Source organism: Gossypium raimondii, chromosome 11 (genome assembly GCF_025698545.1).
Source record: "Gossypium raimondii isolate GPD5lz chromosome 11, ASM2569854v1, whole genome shotgun sequence".
Lineage (NCBI taxonomy): Eukaryota > Viridiplantae > Streptophyta > Magnoliopsida > Malvales > Malvaceae > Gossypium > Gossypium raimondii.
Window position 1 is genome coordinate 48804506 of NC_068575.1, and position 19990 is coordinate 48824495.

Below are 19990 nucleotides of genomic sequence, written 5' to 3' on the forward strand. Positions count from 1 at the left end.
TTATAATTCAAACTTATTTAATTTAAAATAAATTTTAATATAAAACTTAAATAAAAACTATCGAATTTTCGATTGGTATAACGATTGAATGCGAAATATGAAATATTGAATCTTTTAGAAGTGATGCGAAGATCATGTGAAAGCAAGGGAAGCCACAGATTTGGTATATGTATATATATAACACAGAGACAGGGAGATTGATGGTTCCATATTTTCTGGGTTTCTCACTCTAGAACATGTGAACATGGTTAAGAAGTGGAAATGGAAAGAGACATGACATTCCCTGATTTGTATTTTGGTGACAATGAGACAATCACTATATCCCCGCGATTCGCACCACCACTTTTGAAAATCCATATCTAATTACTCAATTTTAATTTAATATTAATTTCTTATTATTATTGGGGTTGAAAAATACTTTTTAAGAATGCGATACAAACATGCTTTAAAAAGTTGATTTGTTAAATTTTCGTTTTCCTTATTGCTGTCAAAAATTATTATTGAAGGTTAAAATATCTTTTTAGATATGATAGTATATACATGAAGTATAAATTTTAAAAACTTTTTAAGTAATATAAATTATTTGTAAAATTGATGCTACATAATATTTTGAAAATTTAAATATAATAAATTATATTTAAATAATTTAATATAATGATACATAAACTATAAATTAATCTATTTTTATATACATTTTAAATAATTAATATAAATAAGAGTATTTTGATACTTTTCACTTCCAAAAATTAAAAGCAGTTAAATCTTAACTTTTGTATTGGCATATTTGAGCGAAAAAGCATTTAACCACAGCCATTTTAACTCCAAAATCAGATATTTTTCATTGCTTTTGTGATAAAAAACACTTTTGAAACATCAAATGCAACAACAACAAAAAAACGCCTAAATCTTAATAAATATCACTTTTGAACGTATGTATTATTATGTTATAAAATTGCTTTTTAAGTTAAATTAATTTTTAAATTGGTTTTCAAGTCAAATAAAAGAAGCTAAAATTATAGCTTTGATTTTTCAAAAATATTTTGAGCTCTTAATTATAAATTCTCCTTATTTATATTAATTCTAAATTCTAAATATGATTTATATAATTTACTTAAATTCTAGAAACAATTTATATAATTACTTAGCATTTAAAATTTATATTTCATATACATTTATTAATACCATAAATTAATTTATTTTATATATATTAAGCTATAATAAAAGTTGTATATTTGTTAATATCTAAACAGTAATATGACATCATGATAATAATAAACACCTAAAAACTAAGTATATTTGAGTCAATGTACTAACGAATTTAAATATTGCTTTTATATATATATATATATCCTATTTTACAACATCAAGTTTAAAATAAATATTTTAATTTTTAAGGCGTGTTTAGAAAGTCACCTGATAATTGAATTTAAGGATAATTGTTTGCAATTACATAACGGTGATATGTTTTGGTAACCATTGTAATTGTTTGTAACTGCAAAATTACAATTTGTACTACCAGACATGACATAAGAAATTACGATGTAATTACACTTTGTCAATCAAACACGTTTAGAAAATTACAATTCTTTATAATTACAAGAGAGTGAAATTACTACCGTAATAATTATACTTTCATTTAATTACTCAGTCTTGTCCAAATAAACCATTTAAAAACACATTTAACAATAACTAAAATCTTATCACACGCAGCACGCATATGGAAACCATGATTTAGAACACATATGTGTATTTAAAATAACATACATTAAATAATAAAATGTAAGGTTTGAAACTAATTAATCATAATAACACATGAAATATGTACGATATTAAAACAAAAAATTTAGATTAAATTGTGAATAAAACGAAATTTAAATATGTAAATACATCATATTAAGAATAATTAATAAATACCATTATTTAACATGGTATTGTCATCAATCTTAAGTTAGTGTCGAGTTGACTTATAACACCAACTCAATTAGCAAAAGTATTAATACTAGAAATTTTATCACATGCGTATGTGTGTGGCGATCACGTATTTAAAATACATAGGTGTGTTTGAAAATAGCATACAATAAATAATAAAATATAGAGTGAAACTAATTAATAATAAAAATAAAATATGTACAATATTATTAAATCAGAAAAATTAGATTAAATTATGAGTAAAAAATTTTAAACACAAATATATCGATTCGAATACTAAATGAGTATTAATAGTATAAATATACAACTGATGATGGTAATAAATTGTACATATTAAAATAAAATGTATGAAAACCAATAAAATGAAGCTTCAATTGATTGGTAAATTTAAGGTTCTATTAATCAATTTGGCATAGGTTCAAATCCCACCATATTTATATTTATAATTTTTATTTTGTTAACACAAACGGCTAAAGTACCCTAAAATAATATAGCTTATTTTAATTACGAAAATTTAATTACAAAAAGATATTTCCGTAATTTTCTTAACTGAGTTGGTGTCCGGTCGACTTATGACACCAACTCAATCAAAGATTTTATTAATAACTAGAAATCCTATCACTTGAGTATGCACATGGACACCAAGTATTTATAACACAAGTGTGTTTAAAAATAACATAAAGTATATAATGAAATGTAAAGTTTGAAACTAATAATAACAACACACATGCAATATGTACGAAATTAAAAAAAAAAGTTTAACTTGTTAGTAAAAGAAAATTAAAATAGGTAAATACATGATATTAAGAATATTAAAAAGGCCATCAAAATAACAATAGTAGTCAGTGGCGGAGTCAGGATGTTAATCTTCGGGGTCAATGTAAAATTAGACATGCTATGTAACAATCGATTTTTAGGAGGGGCCTACTTATATTTTAATATTATTTTTAATACTATAAAAATTTTGGAGGGGCTTACTTATATTTTTAGGAGGGATATAATATATATACAAAGAGGGAAATTGCAAAAATCTTAAATCTTGGGGGGTTGTTTATATTTTTGAGAGGGCCATAGTAGATTTACAAAGGACTAAATTGAAAAAAAAAACTTTGGGGGGCCATGGGGCCTCTACATGGCTCCGCCCCTGATAATAGTCGTTTAATAAAAAAATATATTAATAAATTTCTAACTAAGTTGATACCTGATTAATCTGTAACACAAACTCAATTAAAAAAATATTAATAGTATAAATATAAAGAGATGGAATTTATAGAAACCATTGTAACCTACAAATAGATGAATCCGAGGAGTTGATGCAATGGCAGTGTTAGTGTGTTACAGAGTTAATCCGTGGGTGAAATAGATTCAAAAGGAAAGGGATTAAGATGTAGAAAAAGAAATGTAGAGATCCAAAATAGATAAAAGGTTGGAGAAAAATAAATAACTTGATTGGGTCTGCCCATTACATATTTATCAGTAAATTTGGTACACACGCATTATTGTAAAAAAAGGGCATTAGTGAGAAAGCAGCAGAAAGATACGAGTGGGTGTAGGTGTAGAGACACCCAAACCCACCATGCATTTGTTTTAGATACGATGTTACACTTGGTACCGACATTTGACCGTCTTGCTATCACATCTAAATTAATGCATCAGTCATCATTTCCCATATGTTTCATGTTTATGTTTATGTTTATGTTTATGTTTAGTTCCGTGTATGAATATTGCTTACAAGTTTAATTATTTGTTTAAGGTTTTAATGAGGTGGGTTTGAGGGATGGACTGTTTTAGTGCTTTATTAAAGTTATATATGCTCAGTTTTAACTTACTAAACTTCTTATCCAAACAACTTATTGCTCTATTTGGAGAGGACCATTGCTCCACTGCCTCCAATTTTTTTATGATTTCTCAAATTCCAATTATCTTTTTATTTTAGTTCAACTTTAATTTCAAGCCAATATCATTTCTAACATATTTTTACTCAATCCTAATTAGTTTTGGACCCATACACAAAGAGGGAGGATAAAAAATTACAAAAGGAGAAATTATAATTATAATTAAATAAAATTTTAAGTGTTTATTCAAAAGTTGTTCCAACTTTGTTTATTTATGGCGAATTTACTAACAGTGCATCAAATGTAATATCTAATTTTAATTTTAATTAAATAAATTTAAACATTTATTAAAAATCTTTCAACTTTTTCATTTTTCATTAATGATGACAGTGCATAGGATTTATGTACCAATAGTACATTACATGTTATCTTTTAAAATTATAATTTATTAAAATATTTTCTCTCAAATATATATATATATAATTTTCTATTCATAATTAATATTATTTTTATTTTTAATTTTGTACATTTTATATATGTATTGCTATTATTATTAGTTTCAAACTTTACGTTTTATTTTTATTATATATTATTTTAAATATACGGCCACATGATAGAATTCCTAATAATATATTTAATTGTGTTTAGTGTCATAACTCACGAGTAGAGACATTGGCCTATTCTAAGGAAAATGCAATGAAGTCAATAAATTATAAGTTAAATGCAGTCTAATATTTTTTTGTTTGTAAAAAAATTGAATTCAGTTGATACCTATACTAATAATAATATGCTTCACCAATGCCTTATTTAGTAAACCATTTCAAAAAATTAAATCAATGTAAAATTAATATTTTAATTATTTAACTTTTATACATATTTGACCGTTCAAAATAAAAATAATTTGATTGATTTTTTCATATAAAATGTGAAAATGATAAATAGATAAGAGTTACTTATCATTTAATAGAGAATATTTTCAATTAAGTCAATTTTATTTTATTACAAAATTTACATTTAAAATTTGAATTTTTAAATAAAATGGAATATTTAAAATTAAGAATAAATATATGATATAAATTTTTATAATTTAATTATTAATTATATTCTGTAATAATGAAACAAAACATTCATGCTATGAGTCGGTGACATGATATAAAATCCTTTGAAACACTAATAACTTCTCACTCATAATTTGTTCAGAAAAAAATACATATAAACTTTTTGTAATAATTATCCTTAAAATAAAATATTAAAAATATTAAAAAGAATTCACCCCTATCTCGCAAGGTGACAAAAATAAGTTCATCACGCATCAAAAGGTGGTAAAATAGAATGATAAAGGTGTATAAATCACTCAAGCCTTAATTAAATCATAAAATTGCAAGTGCTAAAAATGCCTTTTAGTTAATTGTATTTTCTAGATTTGGCCCACGTGAGTGGAGGACTCCTTTTAACCTCAATGGATGAAGTAACATTTTACACACGAAATCAATCAAAATGCTCGCGGATTTCTCAACCCATTTCAACCAACTGTTTTCAATTAACTATGACAAAATTACTTGCCAAAAATCAAGAATTTCGGCTTTTGAGAATTGTTTGGATAATGAGATAATCATACATGACCCAATCCAAAAATGTTTCCATAACTAAACACACTTATTTGGAGGATGGAGAATTCGCTCCATTATACTGATTTTTATTACATCTAACAAAAATGTCATTGTTTCAATAGTGGGATAGATTAGGACATTTTTAGTGTTGTCCATACAAAATATTAAACCCTCTTTTCTTTTTTTGGATTAAATTAAGGTGGAAAAAAGAGAGACATAAATTGGAACTTGAAATCAATAATTAAATGACCGGAAGTTTAACGAGAAGTCCCGGTTCTAACAGAGACCCATAACGACCCGACATTTTTTCCCGCCGATCCGAAACGCCAAATCGGATTGGATTCCTCAAAATCTAGGTTACTTTCCGTCAGCGGTTCACGGTAACTAGCAATCCGATTTTCCTGCCGTTTGAACCGCTCTCCACAGCATCCATTTTTCCCCCTTTTTACCCTAACTACCCTTGTCTTCCTTTTTCCTTCTTTGACTCCCACCTTTTTTTTTTCTCCCTCTATTTTTATTAACTTCATAATTCATTAGCCGAATACATATATAAATAAATTAAAAAGAATCCATTTTGTCGTTTTATTTTTCAGTCAAAAAATAGAAAAAGTTACTGAGGCGGGACTGAGCTCGAGCACCAATCACGGAGAAGCGAACTTAGGTAGGAAAGTGGGATCCACACGTGCCAGGTAAGATATGGACTTAACCGGATGATGTGGGCTCCACCTTATCCTCTGATTGTCCCGTATTTCCCGCGAATCAGATTGCATATCAGCCACGTGGCTAACATGCTCTTGATTAGCTTTCCCAATCTTCCATCACAGCCGTTTGTTTTAACTTACTTGACCCCACTACAGTGTTACACATCCTCTCAATTAGTAATAATTTATTTAAAAAAAAAGACAAAAACGAAGTTCGAGTTTTTTGTATGAAGAGCTCAGCCGCATAGATATTTCCGAACAAGTTCTTTTTAATTATTATTATTATAATATTTTCTTGTTAAAATTAAAATAATTAAGCAGCAAATGGGGGAATTTCATGAAATGAATAAGGGTAATTAAGACATTACAAAAAATCACTGAACTGTTTCGGAAATCCAGGCGCATTTTCAATAAAATTCCCGTAACTTTCTGTAACGACAACTACAACCTGGAATTTTATAATAATTAATTAATTAATTTCTTTTGTACATTAAAAAATATGTGGCAACAAGAAAACATTTGAATTTTTTTTATAAATATCATAAAGAAAACATAAGAGCAAGAGCAACAATAACATAAACTGGAAAAGTAGTGACTTTTTTAATTAAATAAATAAAGTCAAATCAAAATTATTTATTTTCTCTTTACTGTAATTAGAAATATGTATAAATATTTTATGTGTGTTTTCTTTTTGAGAGAGAGAGGAAGACATGGGAAAATGAGTATATATTGATTTATTTAAGTGAGTGTTGATTTGAACTAAAGACAAGGCGCCCTTTAAAGGCTATCCTTTCTGTCATTTTGGCAATATTTTTTAAAGGAGTGTCGTTTCTGGGGAGAAATAAGAATTGTAGAAAACCAGAAAGAAGATAGAATTATAGAAGTAGCTAAAAAAGAACTCCATAGAAAGGAAGGGAGAGAAAAAGGAACAATAATGATGGGCATGGAAGAATTTGAGGCCTTGGATTGTTTCTTTTGATTTTCTTTTCTTCAGTTTTCTTCATCTTCTGGAGCCTGTTAGATTTGGTGGGTATCTTAGATCTTTGCTCAACAAAGTTGTGTGTGTGTTTTCTTTTTTGTTTTTATTTGATGGGGTTTCTTTGTAATGGTTAGTTCTGGTAAAAACGATGTTTTTTCCGACATGGGTTTTCAAGGAAATGTGGTTACGAGTTTTCAAAATGACAGGATACTAAGTTTTGGTTCATGTTTTTGTCTTACAACTGTGTTTAACTTTGTTTTTCTGCTTTTTGAAACACATCTTCAGTTTCATTGGGTATTTTCAAATAGAAAAAACAAGCAGAAACTCTTGACTCTTGTGGCCCCCCTTTTCCTTACTGGTTAATGCTCATGAATTTTGAAACTGTTCTTGCTTCAAAAAAAAAAAACAAAAAAAGCTTGTAAATTAATAAAGCAAAGTGTTCAATTTGCGGAACTATATGTTTCCATGAATGATAATAAACAAACAAACAAACAGAAGATAAACAGAAAGGTTAAGAAAAAAAGAGAGGAAAGGGTTAATGTTTCATTCATATATATTGCTTTTGGTTTTATGGTTAATGTTTGAACTTTGAAGCCAATTAATGTTACATGTTTTGCTATATTCAGACACTGATGAAGTTAATTAGCTATTCTGTAACTGGAAAAAAAATTCCAGCTTTTGTCTACTAAGATTAGGCCTTGGTTGTGCTGTCAGTCATTTACAATTGACCTGCATCCGTCCCTTTTTCTTACCCATATTGGTTTGAACTTTGTGGTTCATTCTCTAGGTATTAATGTTATTTTTATTTTTGGTCCTTCATAATAATTCCTACAGCTAATGTTTTCCCTGTCCTAGAATAACATATATTGCTACCTTTTTTCAAAGCTTATTTCCATTCGCGATTATTTCATTTTGTGTTTTCTCCAATCTTTGCTTGCACTTGCAGGGTCTTTTTGAGCAACCTGCCCTGCCCATGGATTTTTCTGAATCCACCAAAATTGTGTACAATAGGATCCAAAAATTGGAGCCTGAGAATGTTTCTAAAATTATCGGTTATCTTCTTTTGCAAGACAATGGGGACCTGGACATGATCCGTTTGGCCTTTAGCCCTGACGCTTTGCTCCACTCTTTGATCCACAAGGCTAAATCCCAACTCAGCTTAAACAAACCACCTGTTTCTCAGGTGAGTCCAACCCCTGTGGTCGACTTCCCCATGCAGTTAACTCCATTTTCCCGTGCGGTTTTGACCCAAAGAGCTGCCGCTACTCCTTTCTGGGATCCCTCAGTGACTGCTGCTGAGCAACATGTGAATAGTTTGGAATTCACCCCGCCAGGGTATTCGGATGCTGTTGCCGAAGATCATAGCTTCCAAAGCCAAATGCATTTCTTGAACATGGAAGATCAGTTAGAACCTCCCAATTCCGTTGGTTCCGAATTTTCGAGCAGTTACTATTATTCTGAACCTGCATTGGGTGCAAGAACCAGCCGAAGGTCCCCTAGCTTGCCTGAGTTCCCCGTTAAGATTTGCCATTACTTCAACAAGGGGTTTTGCAAGCATGGAAACAATTGTAGGTACTTCCATGGCCAGCCTATGCCGGAGAGCTTTTCACAGCTTTTCAGCTCGAGTTCGAACGAGGCCGGTAATGAAGATAATGTTGTCTCTCCTGGGACTCTTGAAAAGCTAGAGTTGGAGCTCACCGAGCTTCTAAAAGCAAGGAGAGGGTTGCCTGTTTCTATTGCCTCTTTGCCAACGTTATATTATGAGAAGTATGGGAGGACACTTCAAGCTGAGGGGTATCTTACTGAGAGCCAACGACATGGTAAGGCTGGTTATAGTCTGACCAAGCTTCTTGCTCGATTGAAGAGCAGCATTCGTCTCATTGACAGGTGCGGAATGCGAATGGTGTTCATGTTGGACCTTGCATTTACACAATTAGCTGAAAAAAGAAATGTTTGGATTTAACTGTCATATTGATTTGCAGGCCCCATGGGCAGCACGCGGTGATTTTGGCAGAAGATGCTCCCAAGTACCTTGAGTATGCCAGCGAGAGGAATGATCCCGGTGCAATAGTTGCCGGTTCTAGGCAGATATACCTTACCTTTCCAGCTGAGAGTACCTTCACTGAACAAGACGTTTCACACTACTTCAAGTAAGGAAATCATAATGAAGATCATTCAAGTTGTTCATTTTTATCTTCTTTTGTATTTGATCTTATGTTTCCATTTAAATTATTCTATAGCAAATTCGGACCGGTTCAAGACGTTAGGATTCCGTGCCAACAGAAGAGGATGTTTGGATTTGTCACTTTTGTTTATGCTGAGACAGTGAAGCAAATTCTGGCTAAAGGAAATCCTCATTTTGTATGTGGGGCTCGTGTTCTGGTGAAACCATATAGGGAAAAATCAAGGCTTGTTGATAGGTAAAGTCTCCAGTTTCATAGCATATTAAATGATCATATTCTCTAGCACTTCATCTCGTCTATATTTAGTTGGATCTTGTTTATATTAAAAACTTTGGGGGTTCAAACTCAAAGGCCGGATACGGTGTGTGCTTGACTCCTATGTTCTCCCTGACCTGGTTGCCGTCTTCATATGGTAAAATCAACATATTTTTCATTCCAATGAATGCTACAACTGGTGTGACTCCCTTATGCAGACATCGCATGGCTTCCATTTGCAATTGCGAATAAATGATGGTTGAAAAATGAACCTTTTGTATCTGTCTAATTGCCAAAACATTTGTAGTCACCAAAGCATGCAACTTTTTGTTTTGCTTCTTAAATAAACTGGTTGGTGAAATAATTTGCTTTGTGATTAATCTTATTGATGTTCTTGTCAATGACACATCGATTATTTCCCTCTCGGTTTTTGCAGGAAGTATCCCGAGAAATTACAGCATCCTCCTATGTATTACGGTCCACACTTCATAGACGGGGATTCTGAACTTCAATCAAGTTACTACCTTTTCATTTTATGCTTTGTTTTATATCTTTCTTTATTTCCAGTAAGATATTGGTAGCTTATTCTGATTCAACACCAAATTGCCTGCCCGTTTTACAGTGCCAAGAGTTTGTGATAACTCGAGACCATTTCGGAAACAGCTAATCGACGATCGTGAGCAAACACTGGAGTTCGAGGGAAGGCGTTTCTCAGAGTTGCAATTAGCACCAAAGCAGTACATGACCAATCACTTCTATTTTGGCTACTCAATGGATGAGCTGAAGCACACAGATGGTATATAACCAAATTCACTAAGTGAAACAACCGATTCTTCAAGTCTCGTTGTATGTGTTTCTAACCATTGGAAAACTACAGTTGTAGCCTGCGCAGACCAAGCGGTGGATTTCCCGACCGCGGAGCGTTTCAACTATCTTTTGGATGTTCTGAATACTGGTTCAACCAGTGAGGACAAAGTGAAGCATATTAGTACCAATTATAATGACCCGGATAGGTACGTATCTGGTTTCTGCGTTCCGAAACCTCAGTCTTTTCACTTATCCAAACCATAATTAACGAACTGCAATCATTAAATGAATAAAGCAATAATAAAAGGTTTTGCATCCTATAATAGCCAATATTTCATGCAATTTTGGTGCATGAGAGGCATTAAAGTGCATAAATTTTATGTTGGCAGCAGTCAGGGACTCAATCTTCCGGAGAGCCCATTTGCATCTCCAATAGGGAGCGGCATTTCAACAGTTATATAGAGAGAAGACTGAGATTTCAGATCCAGAACAAGAGCAAATCCAGGAAAATGGATACCAACAACAACAAGAGTTTCATTTTCTTCCCATTTCCTTGTCTTTTCTAAACACAATTGAAGTTCACCACCAAAACATCATCGTCCGGCGGCAGCATCTTTCATAGTTCATACCAACCGCAGGAGAGAAACACTAGAAATTCTCCACTTTTACTTCCAATGGAGAAGATTCCAAACAAAACTTAATATAGAAACCTAATATGTTAAAAGGGTAAGTTTTTTTTTTTTTTTAAATTAAAAATCACAGGAAAGCAGGCAGAGAGCTGTGAATGTTTTAGAAGAGAATTGTAATATACGGTATTTTTTTCTCTTTAGTTGAAAAGAAGAAACCAAAGGTACAAATATCGTAGAAGGTTGAGATGAAAGAGAAGATGTAGAAATCTCTGCTTTTTATCAGCATTAACATATATCATCATAATTGTAATATGCATAGTTGCATGTATCATTTGGTTGTGGAGATTGAAATGTGTAATGATGATTAGTGGTGGAAGATGTCGCCTTGGGTGGGGCCAAGGAATGAAAAATAAAGTAGGATGGAGGCAATACGAATTAGTAGAGATAGGAGGATTAGATGTTGGTTGATGAGATAAGATTAGTGGACCTGATTTGATTCAACATTTCTCCACCCCATTGACGCTTCGATTTTTATGATTTGTTAACGGGTGAATATATAGATTATTAAAATAATTAAAATTAAAATAATAATTAATAAATAAACTAATATTTGCATAGGTTTGCCGTTGGGATGAATGTATTTATTATTTTTCATGCAACAAATTAGATGTTCAGGTATAAAAGAATGTTCTAGTGGTTAAGGTGTTTATTGTCCTAGTTGTGGTCTGAGTTTGAGTTGCATTCTTGTGATTCATAAGATGTATAAATAAGCAAGTAGTTGAGTGAAATAGATTAGTTATTTATTTTATTATTATTATTTAAAAATTTGTAATAATATAAATTGATTAAAGTAGCTGAAAAAATTATAAATTGAATTTTTAAATATGGATGTAGAAGTGGCATTAAACTTGAAATGAAATTGCATGTACAAGGGTTTAAATATTGGGATGTAAACATGAAGTTAAATAAATAATTAACGTCATTTTAAGAAGAAAATAAAATTAAAAGGACTAATGATGATATTTCCTAATTTTTCGGTATGAAAATGATTCATATTAATTAAAACGGATTCTAGGTCGATATAAAAAAAAATTATAAAGTTGAGATCTGATTCATGCAGAATTATTTTATAACCCGCTAGATCTTGAATATATTATCATCTGAATCCCATCAAGTATCAACATTAAGGAAGGTTAAATAAACATATTGTTAATGAAGAAGAAATTGAAATGGACAAAATCTTATTTCTTTTTACTCCTAATTTCACATCTAATAATTGTTAAGCAACTGACTCAATCCACGTCAACTTCCTCACCTAGCTAACATGGCTTGTTTTTTGTTTTTAATTCAAATCAGTTAGGATTGGATTTGTTTATTTTTTGAATAGTTTGAAAGATTCAAACCACTGTTGTATTCTATCTCAAACACCTAGTTAAACACTTGTATTTATTTGTAATGCAAAGCAATGAAAATTAACTCTTGCCGTTCAAACCAAAATTGCTTCTCTTTCATGGTATCAGATTTAGCCATCTTTTAGGATTCAACGCCGCTCTTGCTGTTCAAACCAAAATTGCTTCTCTTTCATGGTATCAGATTTAGCCATCTTTTAGGATTCAACGCCGCTCTTTTTTTTTTCCCGATCATTTTCCTTCTGCCATGGGAACCATCGATGCTGATATCTCCTATGTCATGTCCTCGCTTATGTCTTTCCCTTCCATCCACAACCAACTCACCATTAAACTCACCGCCTCAAATTATCTTATCTGGAAAACTCAATTCACCCCGATCCTCCATGGCAATCAACTATACTGTCATGTTGATGGAACTGCCTCTCCAGCGAGAGAGGTTAACGGTCTTGTAGAATCCAAGCATCTTAGCTGGTATATTAAAGATCAGCTTGTATTAAGCTGGATCTTTGGCTCTCTCTCTGAACCAGTGCTGTCTCAAGTTGTTGGTTCAACTATTGCCATTGATGCGTGGACAAAGCTTCAAACCACCTATGCCTTTAGGTCCCGTGTTCAGATCCGGTCCCTCAAAAATTCATTGCATTCTCTCGCTCGCGGCACTGATTCGATTGTTACATACATGGATCGTGCAAAGCGTATATATGATCAGCTTCTTTCTCTCAATCAACCGATCTCTGAGGATGATCTTGTTGATCACATTTTACGGGGTCTTGGTCCTGAGTATCGGCCATTCACTCGCAACATCGAGGCACTATTAGTGTCTGTGAAATTTGATGATCTATACGGCTTACTTTTGTCTGAAGAATCACAGTTACAATCTGCCTCTGAGACTCTTCATCCAACGGCTGTTGCTCACTATGCCGGTCGGCAACAATCTAATGGCAACTCCCGTGGCAGAGGTCGTGGCAACCGCCGAGCTGGTTACTCTTCCTCCAAGGGCTGTGGTGGCTCATATCCTTCTGAACCAACCTGCTATAATTGTCGAGGGCGTGGCCATACTACCAGACAATGTTCAAGTCCGAAATACAATGATACCCAACCTAAGCCGACTGCCAATTACAACTCTTCATCTCATCACTTCGACAAGTAGTGGGTTGTCGATACGGGTGCCTCTCATCACTTAACTTCTGAACTGGAAAACCTTGGTCTCCACTCTGAGTATAGCGGAACTGATGAAGTTACTCTCACTAATGGTGAATCTCTGTCCATTGCTCGTTTCGGTTCTAATACAATTACTATTGGTTCTCATTCTTTTTTGCTTCATAATATTCTTCATGTTCCAGAAGCTAATCTCAATTTGCTTTCTGTTCCTCAGTTTACTAAATCTAATGATGTTTCTGTGGAATTTTTTCTCTGACCATTTTGTGATTAAGGATCTCAAGACGAAGCAGGTACTTCATCAGTGAGTCACTAGAGATGGCCTATATCGGCTGGCTGCAGATCCTGTTTCTCCAGTTTGTCACTAAGTTTCCCTGTCTACATGACATGCTCGTTTAGGCCATGCGTGTTCCAAAACTGTTCACAAAGTCTTAAATTTGAATAATTTGTCTGCTTCCTCTAAGCATGACTTGTCGTTATGTGAGGCTTGTTGTGTTAGCAAGTCTCGAAAATTGTCTTTTTCTGATTCTACTTTTGAAGCAAAAGAACCTCTTGAATTAATATGTTCGGATTTGTGGGGACCTTCTCCAATTACTTCAGTTGATGGATATTTATATTATGTTGTCTTTTTTTATCACTATACCAAGTATTCATGGATTTATTTTTTGCGAAATAAATCTGATGTATTCAATTGCTTTGTTCAATTCCGAGCTCTCGTTGAAAAATATTTTGGCAAACCGATTAAACAGTTTCAATCTAACTGGGGTAGGGAATTTCAAGCTCTAGAAAAATACTTAGCTTCCAATGCCATCTTACAGCGCAGTTCATGCCCCTACACCCTTGAACAAAATGGCTGCCCTGAAAGAAAACACCGACATATTACTGAAACTGGCCGAGCACTCTTACATCATTCCAAAGTTCTACCTAAATATTGGGATCATGCCTTTGCTGCTGCCGTCTATACCATAAATCATTTGCCAACCCCAAAACTCAACCATAAATCCCCATATCAAGTTATTTTTCAACGAAACTCGGAATATAATTTTCTTCGTGTTTTCAGTTGTTGTTGCTATCCTTGGCTTTGCCCGTATACAAAGAATAAATTAGAGCCTCGTTCTACAAAATGTGTCTTTCTTGGTTATAGTATCCGTCATAAAGGTTATAAATGTTTATCGTTATCCACCAATAAAATTTTTTACTCATGACATGTTATCTTTGATGAACAGGTTTTTCCGTTCAAAGACAGTGATGACAGGCCCTCGATACTTGGCACTCCACCACCACTAGCCTCCATTATTTCCCTCGGCAACACTACACCACAGTCCACATATGTGCTGCCAGTCCAATCGATGCCGTCCTCCACTCCCCCGCTAGCTTCTCCTCAAAGCTCAGCCGATACAGTATTGCCTTCTACTGCCGCAACCAATGATCAGATCATTGCGGCTGCTCCTGTTTCTCCCTCGGCCGAATCTAGGCCTCCCCCGACTTGTCCCACCACCTCTGGACCGCCACCAATACCCAATCATCCATATACTACACGCTTGAAAACTGGCAGCCTCAAACCGAGAGCCTACATCGCCTCTTCCACCATCTTAACCACACCCAAATCTTATACTGAGGCAGCTAAACACCAAGCTTGGCGGAAGGCAATGTCAGAAGAGATTGAAGCACTTATGTCTCATGGCACTTGGGATTTGGTTCCGAGATCTCTTACTTCGAATATTATCGGTTGTAAGTGGGTGTATCGGATTAAAGTCAAAGCTGATGGCTCGATCGATCGATATCGGGCTCGCCTCGTTGCCAAGGGATTCCATCGACGCCCAGGCATTGATTATGTTGAGACTTTTAGTCCGGTTATCAAACCGGCTACGATTCGTCTTGTTTTGTCAATTGCTGTGACAAATTCTTGGCCCATTCGACAACTTGATGTCTCGAATGCTTTTCTCCATGGGGCACTTGACGAGCCTGTCTTTATGGAGCAACCTCAGGGTTTTATTGATCCAACAAAACTGACTCATGTATGTGCTCTCAAGAAGTCCCTTTATGGTTTAAAACAAGCGCCTCGTTCTTGGTACTTTTGTCTTGCTGGTGCACTTCAGAAGCTTGTTTTTTACGGCTCTAAGGCGAATAGTTTGCTGTTTATTTATTCGGCCGATGGTGACACAGCCTACTGTTTGGTATATGTTGACGATTTGATTCTGACGGGTTCTTCCCCATCTCTTCTACAACGGTTCACTAATCTTCTTGGACAGATGATTGCACTAAAAGATTTGTGATCTATATCTTTTTTTCTCGGCATCGAGGTTGCTTGGCATTCAAATGGTTTGCAGCTCACTCAAACAAAGTATATTTTGGACATTTTGCATCTTGCTAATATGCATGAGGCTTCGAGTGTTGCAACCCCGTCGACTCCACAAGCTGACTTGGCTGCTTCCTCTACTACATTTGAGGATCCGATACTGTATTGACAAATTGTTGGTGCTTTACAATAATTGGCTCTCACTCGTCCGGATATCTCGCAGGCTGTCAATAAAATGGCTCAATACATGCATTCGCCTTCTGTTCATCATTGGCAAACAGTTAAGCGCATTCTTCGCTACTTACGGGGAACTCTTGATCATGGCATTGTGTTCTGTCGATCTGATTCGAATGCTTTAACTGCCTACTCTGATGCCAATTGGGGTGGAGACAAAATTGATCGAAAGAGTACCTCAGCTTATGTTATTTATCACGGTGCCAATCTTGTTTCTTGGTGCTCAAAGAAACAGAAGACCGTTGCTCGTTCCAACACTGATTCTGAATACCGAGCGCTTGCTACAACTGCCTCTGAGTTATACTGGCTTTGTTGTCTACTTCGTGAGCTGCGGCATCCTCCGTCGTCTGCTCCTCGGATATTGTGTGACAACGTGGCTGCTACATACTTGGCTGCAAATCCAGTTTTTTATTCTCGCTCAAAGCATCTTGAGCTCGATTTCCACTTTGTTCGAGATCAGGTTCGGCAGAAGCATCTTGTTGTTTCCTACATACCCACTGTGGATCAATTGGCTGATACTCTCACTAAACCACTGTCAAAATCACGCTTCTTGTTGATGAAAGACAAACTGCTGGTGCTTCCCCCATCGTTTGCCGGGGGGAGGGGGTGTTAAGCAACTGACTCAATCCACGTCAACTTCCTCACCTAGCTGACATGGCTTGTTTTTTGTTTTTAATTCAAAGTAGTTAGGATTGGATTTGTTTATTTTTTGAATAGTTTGAAAGATTCAAACCACTGTTGTATTCTATCTCAAACACCTAGTTAAACACATGTATTTATTTTTAATGCAAAGCAATGAAAATTAACTCTTGTCGTTCAAACCAAAATTGCTTCTCTTTCAATAATTTCTCGCATTTTTCGATTGAATTAAAGTTAAAGCAGAAGCGACGTTGCAACAACGTGACAACGTTCGAAACAAAGCAAAGTAGAGATGACGTCACGACAAATTCTAACTTAAAGCAATTGCGTAATTAGATTCTTAAAGAGAGAGCTTTAAGAGAATTTTGTGTTTTAGTCAAAAAGTTTTATTTTTAGAGTTAGAGTTTGTTTTGAATTTTTCCATATTATACTCTTCATTTGTTTGTTTATTACTGAAGTCTTTTTTGACCGTAATTTTTTATCCTCTTGAAAGAGGTTTTTCACGTAAAATTGTATACTCAATTTTCTTTATTCTTTCTTTCTCGTTGTTTATATGAGTTGATCCTAACAAATAATCTTATCTTCATTTATATTTTATAATTTTAACTTAGGTTTAATTGTGTCCATATAACATTTAATTACGATTACCATAATTTGTGGGTCAAATATAAATATTTTTATTTACAGTTATTTATTTAAATTTATATTACCTTTTACAGTTAGATTTTCAAATAATTATCTAAGTTAAATGTAAGAATTTGTATTCTTTGACTTTAGGTTAGTAACGTAATTATTGGGAAAGGATTCTGTACGTAATGACCAAATAATCAGGTGAGATATCAGTTTGGTTCCGTCCAGCTTTTTAAATTTTTGGAATAGTTGATTATAAGTCGGTTTTAGCTCGATTAGATTTTCGCTTTTTTTTTATAATAATTTTTATTTTTTAAATTTATTTTGATAAAATATATTTTGTTTTATAGTTTTTAAATATTATTTTATAAAATTTTAAGTTCTTTTTCTTAAATATTTCTAAAAATAATAAAATTTAAGAATTTTAAATTACTTTTATTATTTTAAATATAAAACATTTATTTTATATTATAAAAAATAAAATTAATTATATATTAAATAAATAACAAAATTCAATTCTATTTTGAGTAATCACAATTTTATACATACATTTTATAAGTCGTCCCTACAAATAATAATGAAACATATATTCAAAATCAAAAGCAAATATTTTAAACCAAAATATACATTGAATGGATGCTTACACAAATTCAACCATAATCAAACCTTCTGTATTCATGATTTCAAGATCAGTTTTCTTCCCCCAAAGAAATTTCACGTTAATTCTGTGAAATATATTATTCTCCTATTATTATAATTATTAAAATTATATAGTTTGCATTTTAAATTTTATATTATTGGGAAAGTTGCTGCTCGTTTTATATCTTGTTATGTCGAAATTGTTTCTTTTCTTGGACTTGGGCTTTCAATAACTTTCGTTTGTGCTGAGTTCGGTCTATTTGAATTTAACATATTTGACAAAATTAGATACATGGGTCCACTAGGGTGCTCAGACTCTTAAATGAATTACTTGAGATGATTGGATAAGCACGAAAGTTTCATTATCAAAGTGTTATTTTTAGAGATATATATCATATTTATTCAAAAGAGTTTTGGTGCAATTGGAAGATTGATTTACGAAGACTTTTATGCCACACATCAAGAGTAGTTTTTAAGGTGTCTTTGGCAACAACTTTGTTTTGTTCTTATGGTTATTTTGTGGCACTCTTTTAGGTATATTTGAGAGAGTTTATTGATTATATTATGAGGTATTTGAGTGGTTGATTTGTGACAATTTTTGTTGGTATTGGGGCTGAAAGTACTTATTTGTGTGAGGTTATATTGGACTTAAGTTAATAGGTGATTCAGACGATTATTGCATAAAATCATTCATTGGATGAGGCTTCGCAGATGTAGGATCATTGTGTCTGAATTGTGTTAACAAAGATCGATTGTGTCAATTCTTTTCTGCTCTTATTTTTTACGCTACTTGTTTTTATTCTAATTGTCGTTACAACTAACGTTAAGCAAAGTTGATTTATTATATCTACAGACTAATTATTTTTCAATTGGTTATAGAGCAGACTTCAAAAGCTATTTGAATGTGATCCTTTGTCCGATTTGCAACCATGAAATCCATGAAGAAAGGTAGTTCGATTACTCAATGAGGGATTCCATTATGTTTGTCAACGAAGCAAATTGGGAAGCTATTGGAAATAGGTGGACTCAACCCACTGTAATTGTTGTTGATGGCACCACATGCCCTAAAGAAAGAAGTAAATACACTGATGTAGAAAGAATGACTTTTCATGAAAATTCACAAGCCTTAAATGCCATTTTCAATGGAGTTGACTTAGACCAACTTAAAGTCAGTTATGTATGTGCATATGCTAAGAAGGCATGGACAATCTTGAAAAACCAACATGAAGGAAATGATATCGTGCGCATGTCAAAACTTTAGATTTTAACAATTAGGTTTGAAAATTTGAGAATGTTTGAAAATAATACTATCTTTGAGTTTTATGCAAGATTATGTAAGATTCCTAATGAGGCTTTTTGTTTCGGTGAACATTTTTCTAATGATAAATTGGTACTCAAAGTGTTGAGGTCTTATAACACCCCTAACCCTTATCTGTCGCCAGAACAAGGTTACAGAGCATTATCAGACTTTTTAGATCAAATACGGGCATTACATATTATTTAACACACATGTCATAAATCAATCAAATTGTCCCTTATATGAGCTCTCGAGGCCCAAAATATATGTTAAAAACAAATCGGGACTAAACCGGGTACTTAGAAAATTTTTCCAAAAATATCAAAATTTTTCAAAGGAATAGGGAACACACGCCCGTGTGACCAGGTCGTGTGGGCATTCGAAATAGGGGCATACGGCCGTGTCCCAGCCCATTTCCAAACTTAGGTACTCACTGACTTGAATCACACGGCCAAGTCATACGCTCGTGTGCTAGGTCGTATGCCACACACGATTGAGACCCACACTCGTGTCTCTGCCCGTATGAAAATACCTGAGCATTCTGTTTTGAAATTTTAAAGTTGCAAGGGACATACGGCCAAACCACACGTCCATGTGTTAGCCATGTGTCTCACACGGTCTAGTTACACGCCCGTGTGTCTGGCCGTGTGGACTCAAAATGAACCTTAAACATCAAGTTTACCATTTCCTGCAATCTTGGACACTAAGCAACTCAAAAATCATTCGTTCAACCAATTCAAAACACGGTCAAATACATTTT

General features: G+C 33.4%; 1 protein-coding gene across 2 annotated transcripts; it reads left to right on the forward strand.

The window, feature by feature from the left end:
- Positions 1-6793: 6793 nt before the first annotated feature.
- LOC105803419 (zinc finger CCCH domain-containing protein 18) lies at positions 6794-11256 on the forward strand. Of its 2 annotated transcripts, none has more exons than XM_012635587.2 (8): positions 6794-7101; positions 8001-8941; positions 9037-9204; positions 9295-9474; positions 9929-10008; positions 10115-10288; positions 10370-10505; positions 10689-11256. In XM_012635587.2, exons 2-8 carry the CDS (start codon positions 8028-8030, stop codon positions 10759-10761), a joined length of 1725 nt encoding a protein of 574 aa, XP_012491041.1. In that variant the 5' UTR covers positions 6794-7101; positions 8001-8027; the 3' UTR covers positions 10762-11256. The 2 variants fall into 2 exon arrangements, with proteins under 2 accessions (XP_012491041.1, XP_012491042.1); XM_012635588.2 differs by having other exon boundaries at positions 6795-7101; positions 10692-11256.
- Positions 11257-19990: the final 8734 nt, after the last annotated feature.

Bases quoted from the DNA above. Each gene is read 5' to 3' on its own strand.
- LOC105803419 (XM_012635587.2), top strand. From the start codon at position 8,028: ATGGATTTTTCTGAATCCACCAAAATTGTGTACAATAGGATCCAAAAA. The intron at 10,289-10,369 runs GTATATAACCAA...GGAAAACTACAG, and splicing joins TGAGCTGAAGCACACAGATG to TTGTAGCCTGCGCAGACCAA. The intron at 10,506-10,688 runs GTACGTATCTGG...TTATGTTGGCAG, and splicing joins AATTATAATGACCCGGATAG to CAGTCAGGGACTCAATCTTC.